The 17,500-nt window shown below is 63.2% G+C and overlaps 1 protein-coding gene across 1 annotated transcript in view; it reads right to left on the bottom strand.

The window, feature by feature from the left end:
• Positions 1-17,500, bottom strand: part of POLD1 (DNA polymerase delta 1, catalytic subunit) — a 42,350-nt gene that overhangs the window by 24,476 nt on the left and 374 nt on the right. Inside the window, 10 exon segments of the mRNA XM_065048288.1 lie at positions 415-510; positions 4,168-4,315; positions 6,298-6,359; positions 6,362-6,413; positions 7,964-8,080; positions 8,875-8,963; positions 10,550-10,741; positions 11,902-12,012; positions 14,604-14,744; positions 16,999-17,172. Of these exon segments, the coding sequence (XP_064904360.1) occupies positions 415-510; positions 4,168-4,315; positions 6,298-6,359; positions 6,362-6,413; positions 7,964-8,080; positions 8,875-8,963; positions 10,550-10,741; positions 11,902-12,012; positions 14,604-14,744; positions 16,999-17,172 (1,182 nt within the window).

Here is a 17,500-nt window from a genome sequence, read left to right as displayed (position 1 = left end):
ATCGCTGGGGACACCCGAAATACACCCGAATCCACCCCAAAATCGACCCAAAATGAACCAAAATCAACCCAAATTCAACCAAATCCACCCAGAATTCACCCAAAATGAACCAAAATTGACCCAGAATTGACCCAATTTCACCCCAAACCCCCCTGGGGACCCTCATGAGACCCCTGGGGACCCCCCAAAACCTCCTGGGGACCCCAAAACCCCCCTGTACCCCCAAATCTCCCCATTGGAAACAACCCAGGGCCGGGGGGGTGCTCACCATCCTGGGGACACCTGAACCCCCCAAAACCCCCTAAAAACCCCCAAATCGCCCCAAAAACCTCTGGGGACCCTCGTGCGACCCCTGGGGACCCTCGGGGACCCCCCAAAGCCCCCTGGGGACCCCAAAACCCCCGTCCCCCGTACCTTGGCGTCGGCGCTGAACCCCTGCGCCAGGCTGTACTTGCTCTCCACCAGCTGCTTCGTCCGCTCGATCATCTGCCGCCCGAACCCCGTGACGCTCTGGGGACATCGGGGACAATGGGGACATCGGGGACAATGGGGACATTGGGGACAATGGGGACAATGGGGACATTGGGGACAATGGGGACATCGGGGACACTGGGGACATCGGGGACAATGGGGACATTGGGGACATAGAGGACATTGGGGGACATTGGGGACAATGGGGACATTGGGGACATCGGGGACATGGGGGACATTGGGGACATTGGGGGACAATGGGGACAATGGGAACATCGAGGACATTGGGGGACATTGGGGACAATGGGGGACATTGGGGACAATGGGAACATCGAGGACATTGGGGACATGGGGGACAATGGGGACATGGGGGACAATGGGGACATTGGGGACATCGGGGACAATGGGGACATTGGGGACATTGGGGACAATAGGGACATGGGGGACATTGGGGGACATTGGGGACAATGGGGACATGGGGGACATTGGGGACAATGGGAACATCGAGGACATTGGGGGACATTGGGGACAATGGGGACATTGGGGACAATGGGGACATGGGGGACATGGGGGACATCGGGGACAATGGGGGACATTGGGGGACACTGGGGACATCGGGGACATTGGGGGACACTGGGGACAATGGGGGCCATTAGGGACAATGGGGACAATGGGGACATCGGGGACAATGGGGGACATTGGGGACATCGGGGACAATGGGGATATTGGGGGACAATGGGGACATCGGGGACAATGGGGACATTGGGGGACAATGGGGACATGGGGGACAATGGGGACATTGGGGACAATGGGGACAATGGGGGACATTGGGGACATTGGGGGACATTGGGGACAATGGGGACATGGGGACAATGGGGACATGGGGGACAATGGGGACATGGGGGACATTGGGGACAATGGGGACATGGGGGACATTGGGGTGACACAGAGGGATGTGGGGACATTGGGGATGTGGGGACATTGGGGACATCATGGGGATGTGGTGGACAATGGGACATGGGGGACATTGGGGGAATGTGGGGACACGGGAGGACATGGGGACATGAGGACAAGGGGGACATCTGGGGGACATCAAGGGGACGTTGTGAGGACATGAAGGATATGGGGACATGGGGACATTGGGGAGATATGGGGACATGGGGGGGACACAGAGGGATATGGGGACATGGAGACATTGGGAGGATGTGGGGACACAGGGATATTGGGGAGACGTGGGGACATGGGGAGACGCAGGGGACATTGCGGGGATATGGGGACATGGGGGGGACATGGAGGGACACAAGGAGATATGGGGACATGAGGACAGGGAGGATGGGGAGACATGGGGACACATGGGGAGCTATGGGGAGGTGTGGGTCTCTATGGTCTCCATGGGCGTCTATGGGTCTCTATAGGGTGTCTATGGGTCTCTATGGGTCACTATGTGTCTCTGTGAGTCTCTGTGGGTCTCCATGGGGTCCCTATGGGTCTCTATGGTCCCTATGGGTCTCACCTGCGATATGGGTAGACATGGCAGCCGTCCCACCTGCGCCCCAGTGAAGCCGTGGGGCTGTGGGTGTCTATGGTCTCTATGGGCCTCTATGTGTCTCTATGGGGATGTGGGTCGCTATGGGGGGGATGTGGGTCTCTATGGGTCTCCATGGGGTCCCTATGGGTCTCTATGGGTCACTATGTGTCTCTGTGAGTATCTCTATGGGTCTCTATGGTCCCTATGGGTCTCACCTGCGATATGGGTAGACATGGCAGCCGTCCCACCTGCGCCCCAGTGAAGCCGTGGGGCTGTGGGTCTATGGTCTCTATATGTCTCTATGGGGATGTGGGTCGCTATGGGGGGGATGTGGGTCCCTATGGGTCTCACCTGCGATATGGGTAGACATGGCAGCCGTCCCGCCTGCGCCCCGGTGAAGCCGTGGGGCTGTGGGTCTATGGTCTCTATGTGTCTCTATGGGGATGTGGGTCTCTATGGGGGGGATGTGGGTCTCTATGGGTCTCCATGGGGTCTCTATGGGTCACTATGTATCTCTGTGAGTATCTCTATGGGTCTCTATGGGTCTCACCTGTGATATGGGTAGACATGGCAGCCGTCCCGCCTGCGCCCCAGTGAAGCCGTGGGGCTGTGGGTCTATGGTCTCTATGTGTCTCTATGGGGATGTGGGTCGCTATGGGGGGGATGTGGGTCTCTATGGGTCTCTATGGGTCTCCATGGGGTCCCTATGGGTCTCCATGGGTCTCACCTGCGATATGGGTAGACATGGCAGCCGTCCCGCCTGCGCCCCAGTGAAGCCGTGGGGCTGTGGGTCTATGGTCTCTATGTGTCTCTATGGGGATGTGGGTCGCTATGGGGGGGATGTGGGTCTCTATGGGTCTCCATGGGGTCCCTATGGGTCTCTATGGGTCACTATGTGTCTCTGTGAGTATCTCTATGGGTTTCTATGGTCTCTATGGGTCTCACCTGTGATATGGGTAGACATGGCAGCCGTCCCGCCTGCGCCCCGGTGAAGCCGTGGGGCTGTGGGTGTCTATGGTCTCTATGGGTCTCTATGGGGATGTGGGTCTCTATGGGGGGGATGTGGGTCTCTATGGGTCTCTATGGTCTCTATGGGTCTCCATGGGGTCTCTATGGGTCACTATGTGTCTCTGTGAGTATCTCTATGGGTCTCTATGGTTTTTATGGGTCTCCATGGGGTCCCTATGGGTCTCACCTGCGATATGGGTAGACATGGCAGCCGTCCCGCCTGCGCCCCGGTGAAGCCGTGGGGCTGTGGGTCTATGGTCTCTATGGGTCTCTATGGGGATGTGGGTCGCTATGGGGGGGATGTGGGTCTCTATGGGTCTCTATGGGTCTCCATGGGGTCCCTATGGGTCTCTATGGGTCTCTATGGTCCCTATGGGTCTCACCTGTGATATGGGTAGACATGGCAGCCGTCCCGCCTGTGCCCCAGTGAAGCCGTGGGGCTGTGGGTCTATGGTCTCTATGTGTCTCTATGGGGATGTGGGTCGCTATGGGGGGGATGTGGGTCTCTATGGGTCTCTATGGGTCTCTATGGTCTCTATGGGTCTCTATGGGTCTCTATGGGGCTCTATGGTCCCTATGGGTCTCACCTGTGATATGGGTAGACATGGCAGCCGTCCCGCCTGCGCCCCGGTGAAGCCGTGGGGCTGTGGGTCTATGGTCTCTATGTGTCTCTATGGGGATGTGGGTCGCTATGGGGGGGATGTGGGTCGCTATGGGTCTCCATGGGGTCTCCATGGGTCACTATGTGTCTCTGTGAGTATCTCTATGGGTCTCTATGGTCCCTATGGGTCTCACCTGCGATTTGGGTAGACATGGCAGCCGTCCCGCCTGCGCCCCGGTGAAGCTGTGGGTCTATGGTCTCTATGTGTCTCTATGGGGATGTGGGTCTCTATGGGTCTCTATGGGTCTCCATGGGGTCTCTATGGGTCACTATGTGTCTCTGTGAGTATCTCTATAGGTCTCTATGGTCCCTATGGGTCTCACCTGCAATATGGGTAGACATGGCAGCCGTCCCGCCTGCGCCCCAGTGAAGCCGTGGGGCTGTGGGTCTATGGTCTCTATGTGTCTCTATGGGGATGTGGGTCGCTATGGGGGGGATGTGGGTCGCTATGGGGGGGATGTGGGTCGCTATGGGGGGATGTGGGTCGCTATGGTCTCACCTGTGATATGGGTAGACATGGCAGCCGTCCCGCCTGCGCCCCGGTGAAGCCGTACACCGAGTTGGCGCTCACCTTCAGCGCCAGCTGCCGCCCGTCCAGCACCTGCCGCCGGAACGGGTCCTGCTCCTGCTTGAGCTCCGCCTTCACCCTGACGGACAGACAGACAGACACGGTGACACACGGACACACGGACACACGGGTCCTGCTCCTGCTTGAGCTCCGCCTTCACCCTGACGGACGGACAGACAGACACACTGAGACACACGGACACACGGACACACTGAGACACACGGACACACGGGTCCTGCTCCTGCTTGAGCTCCGCCTTCACCCTGACGGACAGACAGACAGACACACTGAGACACACGGACACACGGGTCCTGCTCCCGCTTCAGCTCCGCCTTCACCCTGACGGACAGACAGACACACTGAGACACACGGACACACAGTGAGACACACGGACATGCAGAGACCCACAGAGACAGACACACGGACACACGGACACACGGGTCCTGTTCCCGTTTCAGTTCCACCTTTACCCTGACGGACACACAGACACACAGACACACGGACACACAGACACACGGCCCATTGGGGACCCCCAGAGCCCCCGTGTCCCCTGCAATGTCCCCACAGCCCCGAGTCCCAGTGTCCCCATGTCCCCCTGCACCCCCATCCCCAATGTCCCCCGTATCTCCCTGTCCCCAATGTCTCCAACGTCCCCCCATTGTCCCCATGTCCCCATGTCCCCCCATCCCCATTGTCCCCATGTCCCCCCATTGTCCCCATTGTCCCCATGTCCCCCCACTGTCCCCATGTCCCCCCACTGTCCCCATTGTCCCCATGTCCCCCTGATGTCCCCATGTCCCCCCATTGTCCCCACGTCCCCCTGATGTCCCCATGTCCCCCCATTGTCCCCATGTCCCCCCATTGTCCCCCTGTCCCCACTGTCCCCATGTCCCCCCATTGTCCCCATGTCCCCCCACTGTCCCCATTGTCCCCCTGTCCCCACTGTCCCCATGTCCCCCCATTGTCCCCATGTCCCCCCACTGTCCCCATTGTCCCCATGTCCCCACCGTCCCCATGTCCCCCCATTGTCCCCATTGTCCCCATGTCCCCATGTCCCCACTGTCCCCATGTCCCCCTGATGTCCCCATGTCCCCCCATTGTCCCCATTGTCCCCATGTCCCCATTGTCCCCATGTCCCCACTGTCCCCATGTCCCCACTGTCCCCATTGTCCCCCCATTGTCCCCACGTCCCCCTGATGTCCCCATGTCCCCCCATTGTCCCCATTGTCCCCATGTCCCCACTGTCCCCATGTCCCCCCATTGTCCCCATGTCCCCACTGTCCCCATTGTCCCCCCATTGTCCCCACGTCCCCCTGATGTCCCCATGTCCCCCCACTGTCCCCATGTCCCCACTGTCCCCATTGTCCCCATGTCCCCCCACTGTCCCCATGTCCCCCCACTGTCCCCATTGTCCCCACGTCCCCCTGATGTCCCCATGTCCCCCCATTGTCCCCATGTCCCCCCACTGTCCCCATGTCCCCATGTCCCCCCATTGTCCCCATTGTCCCCATGTCCCCCTGATGTCCCCATGTCCCCCCATTGTCCCCATTGTCCCCATGTCCCCATTGTCCCCATGTCCCCACTGTCCCCATGTCCCCACTGTCCCCATTGTCCCCCCATTGTCCCCACGTCCCCCTGATGTCCCCATGTCCCCCCATTGTCCCCATTGTCCCCATGTCCCCACTGTCCCCATGTCCCCCCATTGTCCCCATGTCCCCACTGTCCCCATTGTCCCCATGTCCCCCCACTGTCCCCATGTCCCCCCACTGTCCCCATTGTCCCCACGTCCCCCTGATGTCCCCATGTCCCCCCATTGTCCCCATGTCCCCCCACTGTCCCCATGTCCCCATGTCCCCCCATTGTCCCCATTGTCCCCATGTCCCCCCACTGTCCCCATGTCCCCCCACTGTCCCCATTGTCCCCATGTCCCCCCACTGTCCCCATGTCCCCCCACTGTCCCCATGTCCCCCCATTGTCCCCATGTCCCCGCATTGTCCCCACTGTCCCCCTGTCCCCACTGTCCCCATGTCCCCCCATTGTCCCCATGTCCCCACGCCCCACCTGGCGCGTGCCCCCAGCAGCCCCTCCAGCACGCGGGGCAGCAGCCCCCGCCGCACGGACGAGGACGGACAAACAGCTCCCCGGTGGGGGTGCGCGTGACGTCATCGAGGGTCAGCCTGGGGGGACACGGGGGTCACCGACCTCAGTGACCCCAGTGACCCCCAGTGACCCCAGTGACCCCCAGTGCCCCCCAGTACATCCCAGTGCCCCCCAGTACATGGGGTGCGCGTGACGTCATCGAGGGTCAGCCTGGGGGGACACGGGGGTCACCGACCTCAGTGACCCCAGTGACCCCCAGTGACCCCAGTGACCCCCAGTGCCCCCCAGTACATCCCAGTGCCCCCCAGTACATGGGGTGCGCGTGACGTCATCGAGGGTCAGCCTGGGGGGATGCAGGGGGGACACTGACCTCAGTGACCACAGTGACCCCCAGTGACCCCCAGTGCATCCCAGCACAGTTTTGGGGTGCAGCAGTTTTGGGGTACCCACCCGAAGCGCTGCAGCCCCCCGGGGGGCAGCAGGGGGGTGTAGCACAGGGTGGGGGTGCAGCACGGTTTGGGGGTGCAGCAGTTTTGGGGTGCAGCAGTTTTGGGGTACCCACCCGAAGCGCTGCAGCCCCCCGGGGGGCAGCAGGGGGGTGTAGCACAGGGTGGGGGTGCAGCACGGTTTGGGGGTGCAGCAGTTTTGGGGTGCAGCAGTTTTGGGGTACCCACCCGAAGCGCTGCAGCCCCCCGGCGGGCAGCAGGGTGGTGTAGCACAGGGTGGGGGTGCAGCACGGTTTGGGGGTGCAGCAGTTTTGGGGTGCGGCAGTTTTGGGGTGCGGCAGTTTTGGGGTGCAGCAGTTTGGGGGTGTAGCACAGGGTGGGGGTGCAGCACGGTTTGGGGGTGCAGCAGGGGGGTGCAGCAGGGGGGTGCGGCAGTTTTGGGGTGCGGCAGTTTTGGGGTGCAGCAGGGGGGTGCGGCAGTTTTGGGGTGCGGCAGTTTTGGGGTGCAGCAGGGGGGTGCAGCAGGGGGGTGCAGCAGTTTTGGGGTACCCACCCGAAGCGCTGCAGCCCCCCGGCGGGCAGCAGGGTGGTGTAGCACAGGGTGGGGGTGCAGCACGGTTTGGGGGTGCAGCAGGGGGGTGCGGCAGTTTTGGGTGCAGCAGTTTTGGGGTGCAGCAGTTTTGGGGTACGCACCCGAAGCGCTGCAGCCCCCCGGGGGGCAGCAGGGTGGTGTAGCACAGGGTGGGGGTGCAGCAGTTTGGGGGTGCAGCAGTTTTGGGGTACCCACCCGAAGCGCTGCAGCCCCCCGGCGGGCAGCAGGGGGGTGTAGCACAGGGTGGGGGTGCAGCACGGTTTTGGGGTGCAGCAGTTTGGGGGTGCGGCAGTTTTGGGGTACGCACCCGAAGTGCTGCAGCCCCCCGGCGGGCAGCAGGGTGGTGTAGCACAGGGTGGGGGTGCGGCAGTTTTGGGGTGCAGCAGTTTGGGGTGCAGCAGGGGGGTGCGGCAGTTTTGGGGTACCCACCCGAAGCGCTGCAGCCCCCCGGCGGGCAGCAGGGTGGTGTAGCACAGGGTGGGGGTGCAGCACGGTTTGGGGGTGCAGCAGTTTTGGGGTGCGGCAGTTTTGGGGTGCAGCAGTTTTGGGGTGCAGCAGTTTTGGGGTGCAGCAGTTTCGGGGTACCCACCCGAAGCGCTGCAGCCCCCCGGCGGGCAGCAGGGTGGTGTAGCACAGGTTGTGCGCCATCATGATCGACGGGTACAGGGACGAGAAGTCCAAGGTCACGATGGGGGTGTCGTAGTAGCTGCGGGGGGGCAGGGGTCAAGGTCAGGTCAAGGTCAGGTCAAGGTCGGGTCAAGGTGAGGTCAAGGTCGGGTCAAGGGGGCCGCAGGGGGCATATTGGGGGGGTACAGGGGGTCATGGGGGCAAAATGGGGGTTAGGGGGGCACAGGGGGACATGGGGGTCACCTGGGGACATGGGGTCACAGGGGTCACCTGGGGACATGGGGGTCATAGGGGGATATGGGGGGACGAGGAGTCAGAGGGGGTTAGGGGGTCACAGGGTCATGGGGTTCACATGGGGACATGGGGGTCACAGGGGGACATGGGGGTCACAGGGGTCATAGGGACATGGGGGACATGGAGTTCAGAGGGGTCACGGGGGTCACATGGGGTCACGGGGGTCAGAGGGGTCATGAAGGTCATAGAGGGACATGAGGGGTCACACGGGGACATGGGGGTCACATGAGGACATGGGGGTCACAGGGGTCATAGGGGACCTGGAGGTCAGAGGGGTCATGGGGGTCACAGGGTCATGGGGTGACATGGGGGTCACAGGGGTCATACAGACACGGGGGTCATGAGGGTCACAGGGACATGGGGGTCACATGGGGACATGGGGTCATGGGGGTCACACGGGGACATAGGGGGACATGAGGACGTGGGGGGTCACAAGGGGACATGGGGGTCAGAGGGGTCATGGGGTCACACGGGGACATAGGGGGACATGAGGACGTGGGGGTCACAGGGGACACTGGGGGTACAGTGGGGGTCAGGGGTCTCAGTGGGTCCCGGGGGGGTTTGGGGGGTCCCGCTCACCCCTTGATGGGTTCGATGACGGTGGCGCCCTCGTAATCCTCCCCCCCCTCGGACCGAACCACCGGCATCAGCAGATCCTCGGACATGGCCTGGGGGGGCAGGGACACCTGTGACCCCCGACCCCCCGCTGACCCCCCCACCGACCCCCCCCCATTGACCCCCCCAGGGACACTGACCCCCCCACCGACCCCCCCCGCTGACCCCTCCACCGACCCCCCCGACCCCCCCACTGACCCCCCCGGGGACACCGACCCCCCCTGACCCCCCCATTGACCCCCCCAGGGACACTGACCCCCCCACCGACCCCCCCCATTGACCCCCCCACCGACCCCCCCTGACCCCCCCACTGACCCCCCCGGGGACACCGACCCCCCCTGACCCCCCATTGACCCCCCCAGTGACACTGACCGCCCACTGACCCCCCACTGACACCCTGGGGACACCGACCCCCCACTGACCCCCTGTCACCCCCACCAAGTCCCCCCTGATGACCCCATGTCCCCCTGTCTGTCCCCATCAACCCATATCTCCCTGTCCCCATTGTCCCCTGTCCCCATGTCCCCCTATGTCCCCATATCCCCCATATCCCCCATGTCCCCCTGTCCCCCCATGTCCCCCAATGTCCCCATATCCCCCATATCCCCCATGTCCCCCTGTCCCCCCATGTCCCCCAATGTCCCAATGTCCCCCAATGTCCCCATATCCCCCATGTCCCCCCATGTCCCCCCATGTCCCCATGTCCCCCAATGTCCCCCTGCCCCCCCATGTCCCCCAATGTCCCAATGTCCCCCTGTCCCCCCATGTCCCCATATCCCCCAATGTCCCCCAGTGTCCCAATGTCCCCATATCCCCCATATCCCCCATGTCCCCCAATGTCCCCATATCCCCCATGTCCCCCATGTCCCCCAATGTCCCCATATCCCCCATGTCCCCACATCCCCCATATGCCCCATATCCCCATATCCCCCATGTCCCCCAATGTCCCCCTGCCCCCCTCATGTCCCCCAATGTCCCAATGTCCCCATGTCCCCCAATGTCCCCATATCCCCCCATGTCCCCGTATCCCCCATGTCCCCCCATGTCCCCCCATGTCCCCCATATCCCCCATATCCCCATGTCCCCCAATGTCCCCCTGCCCCCCTCATGTCCCCCAATGTCCCAATGTCCCCATGTCCCCCCATGTCCCCATATCCCCCATGTCCCCCATGTCCCCATGTCCCCCCATGTCCCCATATCCCCCCATATCCCCCCATGTCCCCATGTCCCCCAATGTCCCCATGTCCCCCCATGTCCCCATATCCCCCATGTCCCCCAATGTCCCCAATGTCCCCATGTCCCCCAATATCCCCATGTCCCCCAATGTCCCCAATGTCCCCATGTCCCCATGTCCCCCAATGTCCCCATGTCCCCATATCCCCCATGTCCCCCCATGTCCCCATGTCCCCCAATGTCCCCATGTCCCCCCATGTCCCTCAATGTCCCCATGTCCCCCCATGTCCCCATGTCCCCCAATGTCCCCATGTCCCCATATCCCCCATGTCCCCCAATGTCCCCAATGTCCCCATGTCCCCCAATGTCCCCATGTCCCCCCATGTCCCTCAATGTCCCCATGTCCCCCCATGTCCCCATGTCCCCCAATGTCCCCCATGTCCCCCCATGTCCCCATGTCCCTGACCTGTCTGAGCAGCTGCGACACGACCTTGACCTGCTGGCCGCGGGTGAGCAGGTAGCGCAGGGGCACGCCGGTGACACGGGCCATCTCCACCTGCGTCACCAGCACCATCAGCCGCTCCAGCAGCCGCAGCGGCAGGAACGCGTCCTTCAGGCAGTACACGGCCAGGCGGCGGCGCGTGACGGCCGAGCCGTTCTGGGGACAATGGGCACGTTGGGGACAATGGGGGCAATGGGGGCAATGGGGGCAATGGGGGCGATGGGGGCAATGGGGACAATGGGGGCAATGGGGACAATGGGGACAATGGGGGCAATGGGGGCAATGGGGGCGATGGGGGCGATGGGGACATTGGGGGCAATGGGGACAATGGGGGCGATGGGGGCGATGGGGACAATGGGAACAATGGGGGCGATGGGGGCGATGGGGACATTGGGGGCAATGGGGGCGATGGGGGCGATGGGGACAATGGGGACATTGGGGGCAATGGGGGTAAAGGGGACAATGGGGACAATGGGGACAATGGGGGCAATGGGGACAATGGGGGCAATGGGGACAATGGGGACAATGGGGGCAATGGGGACAATGGGGACAATGGGGGCAATGGGGACAATGGGGGCATTGGGGACAATGGGGGCAATGGGGACAATGGGGACAATGGGGGCAATGGGGACAATGGGGACAATGGGGGCAATGGGGACAATGGGGGCATTGGGGGCAATGGGGGCAATGGGGTAATGGGGGCAATGGGGGCAATGGGGGCAATGGGGGCAATGGGGACAATGGGAGCATTGGGGGCAATGGGGACAATGGGGACAATGGGGGCAATGGGGACAATGGGGACGATGGGGGCAATGGGGACATTGGGGACAATGGGGACATTGGGGGCAATGGGGACATTGGGGGCAATGGGGACATTGGGGACAATGGGGGCAATGGGGACATTGGGGGCAATGGGGGCAATGGGGACATTGGGGGCAATGGGGGCAATGGGGGCAATGGGGACAATGGGGACATTGGGGACAATGGGGACAATGGGGGCAATGGGGACATTGGGGGCAATGGGGGCAATGGGGGCAATGGGGACAATGGGGACATTGGGGACAATGGGGACAATGGGGGCAATGGGGACATTGGGGGCAATGGGGGCAATGGGGACATGGGGACATTGGGGACACCATTGGGGCCACCATTGGGGACATTGGGGACATTGGGGGCAATGGGGACAATGGGGACATTGGGGCCACCATTGGGGCCATTGGGGCCATTGTGGCCATTGGGGACACCATTGGGGACAATGGGGCCACCACTGGGGCCATTGTGGCCACCCTTGTGGCCACTGTGGGCACTGGTGGCACCTGCAGGTCGGTGATGATCCCGGGCGCCACGTCCTCCTTCTGCTCCCCCAGGAAATGGGCGCTGACCGCGTTGAGGCTGTACGAGCGCAGCTTGTGCTCCCGCAGCAAAACCTGCCAAAAACGGGCTGAAACGGCCCAAAACGGGCCCGGGACACCCAAAAACACCCAGAAACACCCAAAAACGGCACCAAAACACCCAAAAACGGCACCAAAAGGGACCAAAATGGGCCCAAACGGGCCTAAACGGGCCTAAATGGGCCCTGAGGCTGTACGAGCGCAGCTTGTGCTCCCGCAGCAAAACCTGCCAAAAACGGGCTGAAACGGCCCAAAACGGCCCCGGGACACCCCAGGTTACCCCCAAAACACCCCAAAACAGCGCCAAAATGGGCCAAAACGGCACCAAAATGGGCCAAAATGGGCCCAAACGGGCCTAAACGGGCCCTGAGGCTGTACGAGCGCAGCTTGTGCTCCCGCAGCAGCACCTGCCAAAAACGGGCTGAAACGGCCCAAAACGGCCCCGGGACACCCAAAAACACCCAAAAACACCCAAAAACGGCGCCAAAATGGGCCAAAACGGCGCCAAAATGGGCCAAAATGGGCCCAAACGGGCCTAAATGGGCCTAAACGGGCCCTGAGGCTGTACGAGCGCAGCTTGTGCTCCCGCAGCAAAACCTGCCAAAAACGGGCTGAAACGGCCCAAAACGGCCCCGGGACACCCAAAAACACCCAAAAACGGCACCAAAACACCCCAAAACTGCACCAAAACACCCCAAAACTGCACCAAAATGGGCCAAAATGGAGCAAAATGGGCCCAAACGGGCCTAAACGGGCCCTGAGGCTGTACGAGCGCAGCTTGTGCTCCCGCAGCAGCACCTGCCAAAAATGGGCTGAAACGGCCCAAAACGGGCCCGGGACACCCAAAAACACCCAAAAAACGGCACCAAAACACCCAAAAACACCCCAAAACTGCACCAAAATGGGCCAAAATGGGCCCAAACGGCCTAAACGGGCCCTGAGGCTGTACGAGCGCAGCTTGTGCTCCCGCAGCAAAACCTGCCCAAAAACGGGCTGAAACGGCCCAAAACGGCCCCGGGACACCCCAGGATACCCCCAAAACACCCCAAAACGGCGCCAAAATGGGCCAAAACGGCGCCAAAATGGGCCAAAATGGGCCAAAATGGGCCTAAACTGCACCAAAATGGGCCCAAATGGGCCTAAACGGGCCCTGAGGCTGTACGAGCGCAGCTTGTGCTCCCGCAGCAACACCTGCCAAAAACGGGCTGAAACGGCCCAAAACGGGCCCGGGACACCCAGAAACACCCAAAAACACCCAAAAACTGCACCAAAACACCCCAAAACACCCCAAAACGGCACCAAAATGGGCCAAAATGGGCAAAAATGCGCCAAAATGGCCCAACAGGCCCAACCCAGGCCTGAGGCAGCAGGAGCACCAGCCCCCATGACCCCGTGACCCCCGTGACACCATGACCCCATGACCCCCAGCCCCATAGCTGCCCCATAGCGCCCCATAGCTGCCCCACAGCTGCCCCATAGCGCCCCATAGCGCCCCATAGCTGCCCCATAGCTGCCCCACAGCTGCCCCACAGCTGCCCCATAGCGCCCCATAGCGCCCCATAGCTGCCCCATAGCTGCCCCACAGCTGCCCCATAGCTGCCCCATAGCACCCCATAGCGCCCCATAGCTGCCCCATAGCGCCCCATAGCTGCCCCATAGCTGCCCCATAGCGCCCCATAGCGCCCCATAGCTGCCCCATAGCTGCCCCATAGCGCCCCATAGCGCCCCATAGCTGCCCCATAGCTGCCCCATAGCTGCCCCATAGCTGCCCCATAGCGCCCCATAGCTCCCCATAGCTGCCCCATAGCTGCCCCATAGCTGCCCATAGCTGCCCCATAGCTGCCCCATAGCTGCCCCATAGCTCCCCATAGCTGCCCCATAGCTGCCCCATAGCTGCCCCATAGCTCCCCATAGCTGCCCCATAGCTGCCCCATAGCTCCCCATAGCGCCCCATAGCTGCCCCATAGCACCCCATAGCTGCCCCATAGCGCCCCATAGCTGCCCCATAGCTGCCCCATAGCTGCCCCATAGCTCCCCATAGCTCCCCATAGCGCCCCATAGCTGCCCCATAGCTCCCCATAGCGCCCCATAGCTGCCCCATAGCACCCCATAGCTGCCCCATAGCGCCCCATAGCTGCCCCATAGCTGCCCCATAGCTGCCCCATAGCTCCCCATAGCTGCCCCATAGCTGCCCCATAGCTCCCCATAGCGCCCCATAGCTGCCCCATAGCACCCCATAGCTGCCCCATAGCTCCCCATAGCTGCCCCACAGCTGCCCCATAGCTGCCCCATAGCTGCCCCATAGCGCCCCATAGCTCCCCATAGCTCCCCACAGCGCCCCATAGCGCCCCACACCTGCAGCAGGTCCAGCACCACCCTGCCGTCCATTGGGCACGGCTTTGCCCCATAACCCCATCACCCCATAACCCCAGCCCCATAGCTCCCCATAGCTGCCCCATAGCGCCCCATAGCGCCCCATAGCTCCCCATAGCTGCCCCATAGCGCCCCACACCTGCAGCAGGTCCAGCACCACCCTGCCGTCCATGGGCACGGCTTTGCCCCATAACCCCATCACCCCATAACCCCAGCCCCATAGCTGCCCCATAGCGCCCCATAGCGCCCCACACCTGCAGCAGGTCCAGCACCACCCTGCCGTCCATGGGCACGGCTTTGCCCTCGCGCCGGCCGAGCTGCCGGGACTGGAAGGCGGCGTCGCGGATGCGGCAGCGGCGCCCGCGGATGCGCCCGAGCTGAGCGAACGACGGCACCTGCGGGTGTGGGGCAGCCGTGGGGCTGGGGGATCTGTGGGGCTGGGGGGATCTATGGGGCTGGGGGGGATCTGTGGGGCTGGGGGAATATATGGGGCTGGGGGGGATCTGTGGGGCTGGGGGGATCTGTGGGGCTGGGGGGGCTGTGGGGCTGGGGGAATATATGGGGCTGGGGGGGGCGGGTTGGGGGGGTTATGTGGGGCTGGGGGGATCTGTGGGGCTGGGGGGATCTATGGGGCTGGGGGGATCTATGGGGCTGGGGGGGCTATGGGAGTCTATGGGGCTGGGGGGATCTGTGGGGCTGGGGGGAGCTATGGGGCTGGGGGGGTCTGTGGGGCTGGGGGGATCTATGGGGCTGGGGGGGTCTGTGGGGCTGGGGGAATATATGGGGCTGGGGGGATCTGTGGGGCTGGGGGGGATCTGTGGGGCTGGGGAGGATCTGTGGGGCTGGGGGGATCTATGGGGCTGGGGGAATATATGGGGCTGGGGGGATCTGTGGGGCTGGGGGGGCTGTGGGAATATATGGGGCTGGGGGAATATATGGGGCTGGGGGGATCTGTGGGGCTGGGGGGATCTGTGGGGCTGGGGGGATCTGTGGGGCTGGGGGGATCTATGGGAGTCTATGGGGCTGGGGGGGCTATGGGAGTCTATGGGGCTGGGGGATCTGTGGGGCTGGGGGGACCTGTGGGGCTGGGGGGGGCACTGGGGGCAGGTTTGGGTCAGGCTATGGGGCGCTATGGGTTGCTATAGGTCTCTGTGGGTCAGGCTGTGGGGCAGGCTGTGGGTCGCTATGGGGCAGGCTGTGGGTCGCTATGGGGCAGGCTGTGGGTCAGACCTGCAGCACCTCTCCCCTCCGCAGCAGGTAGGGCAGGGCTGGGCAATGGGGTCAGGCTATGGGTCGCTATGGGTCAGGCTGTGGGTCGCTATGGGTCAGGCTGTGGGTCGCTATGGGATCAGGCTGTGGGTCGCTATGGGTCAGGCTGTGGGTCGCTGTGGGTCAGACCTGCAGCACCTCCCCCCTCCGCAGCAGGTAGGGCAGGGCTGGGCAATGGGGATCAGGCTGTGTGGCAGGCTGTGGGTCGCTATGGGGCAGGCTATGGGGCAGGCTGTGGGTCGCTATGGGTCAGGCTGTGGGTCGCTATGGGGCAGGCTGTGGGTCGCTATGGGTCGCTATGGGTCAGGCTGTGGGTCAGACCTGCAGCACCTCCCCCCTCCGCAGCAGGTAGGGCAGGGCTGGGCAATGGGGGTCAGGCTGTGGGTCAGGCTGTGGGGCAGGCTGTGGGTCGCTATGGGTCAGGCTGTGGGTCAGGCTGTGGGTCGCTATGGGTCGCTATGGGTCAGGCTGTGGGTCAGACCTGCAGCACCTCCCCCCTCCGCAGCAGGTAGGGCAGGGCTGGGCAATGGGGGTCAGGCTGTGGGTCAGGCTGTGGGGCAGGCTGTGGGTCGCTATGGGGCAGGCTGTGGGTCAGGCTGTGGGTCGCTATGGGTCGCTATGGGTCAGGCTGTGGGTCAGACCTGCAGCACCTCCCCCCTCCGCAGCAGGTAGGGCAGGGCTGGGCAATGGGGGTCAGGCTGTGGGGCAGGCTGTGGGGCAGGCTGTGGGTCGCTATGGGGCAGGCTGTGGGTCAGGCTGTGGGTCGCTATGGGTCGCTATGGGTCAGGCTGTGGGTCAGACCTGCAGCACGTGTGCCCGTTGCAGCAGGTAGGGCAGGGCTGGGCAATGGGATCAGGCTATGGGTCACTATGGGTCAGGCTGTGGGTCGCTATGGGGCAGGCTGTGGGTCGCTATGGGTCGCTATGGGTCGCTGTGGGTCAGACCTGCAGCACCTCCCCCCTCCGCAGCAGGTAGGGCAGGGCTGGGCAATGGGGGTCAGGCTGTGGGTCAGGCTGTGGGGCAGGCTATGGGGCAGGCTGTGGGTCGCTATGGGTCGCTATGGGTCGCTATGGGGCAGACCTGCAGCACCTCCCCCCTCCGCAGCAGGTAGGGCAGGGCTGGGCAATGGGGGTCAGGCTGTGGGTCGCTATGGGTCAGGCTGTGGGTCAGGCTGTGGGTCAGGCTGTGGGTCGCTGTGGGTCGCTATGGGGCAGGCTGACCTGCAGCACCTCCCCCCTCCGCAGCAGGTAGGGCAGGGCTGGGCAATGGGGGTCAGGCTGTGGGTCGCTATGGGTCAGGCTGTGGGTCAGGCTGTGGGTCAGGCTGTGGGTCGCTATGGGTCGCTATGGGGCAGGCTATGGGGCAGGCTGTGGGTCAGACCTGCAGCACCTCCCCCCTCCGCAGCAGGTAGGGCAGGTCGAAGTTCTGGATGTTGTAGCCGGTGACGATGTCGGGATCCACCAGCCGCACAAACTCCGCCCAGGACTGCGGGACACGCACCCCCCGTGACCCCGTGACCCCGTGACCCCAGTGACCCCGTGACCCCAGTGACAACTGTCACCCCAGTGAGCCCCCCACACCCCCACAGAACCCCCATAGACCCCATAGACACCCCATAGACACCCCATAGACCCCATAGACCCCCATAGACACCATAGACACCCCATAGACCCCATAGACACCATAGACACCCCATAGACCCCATAGACACCCATAGCCCCCATAGACACCCCATAGACACCCCACAGACACCCCATAGACCCCATAGACACCCATAGACCCCCCATAGACACCCCATAGACCCCATAGACACCCCATAGACACCCCATAGACCCCCCATAGACACCCATAGACCCCATAGACACCCCATAGACACCCCATA

This window comes from Columba livia, unplaced genomic scaffold (genome assembly GCF_036013475.1).
Source record: "Columba livia isolate bColLiv1 breed racing homer unplaced genomic scaffold, bColLiv1.pat.W.v2 Scaffold_409, whole genome shotgun sequence".
In the NCBI taxonomy this organism is placed as follows: domain Eukaryota; kingdom Metazoa; phylum Chordata; class Aves; order Columbiformes; family Columbidae; genus Columba; species Columba livia.
The sequence above is the reverse complement of the archived record's forward strand: the minus strand, read 5'-3'. Positions and strand labels throughout refer to the sequence as shown.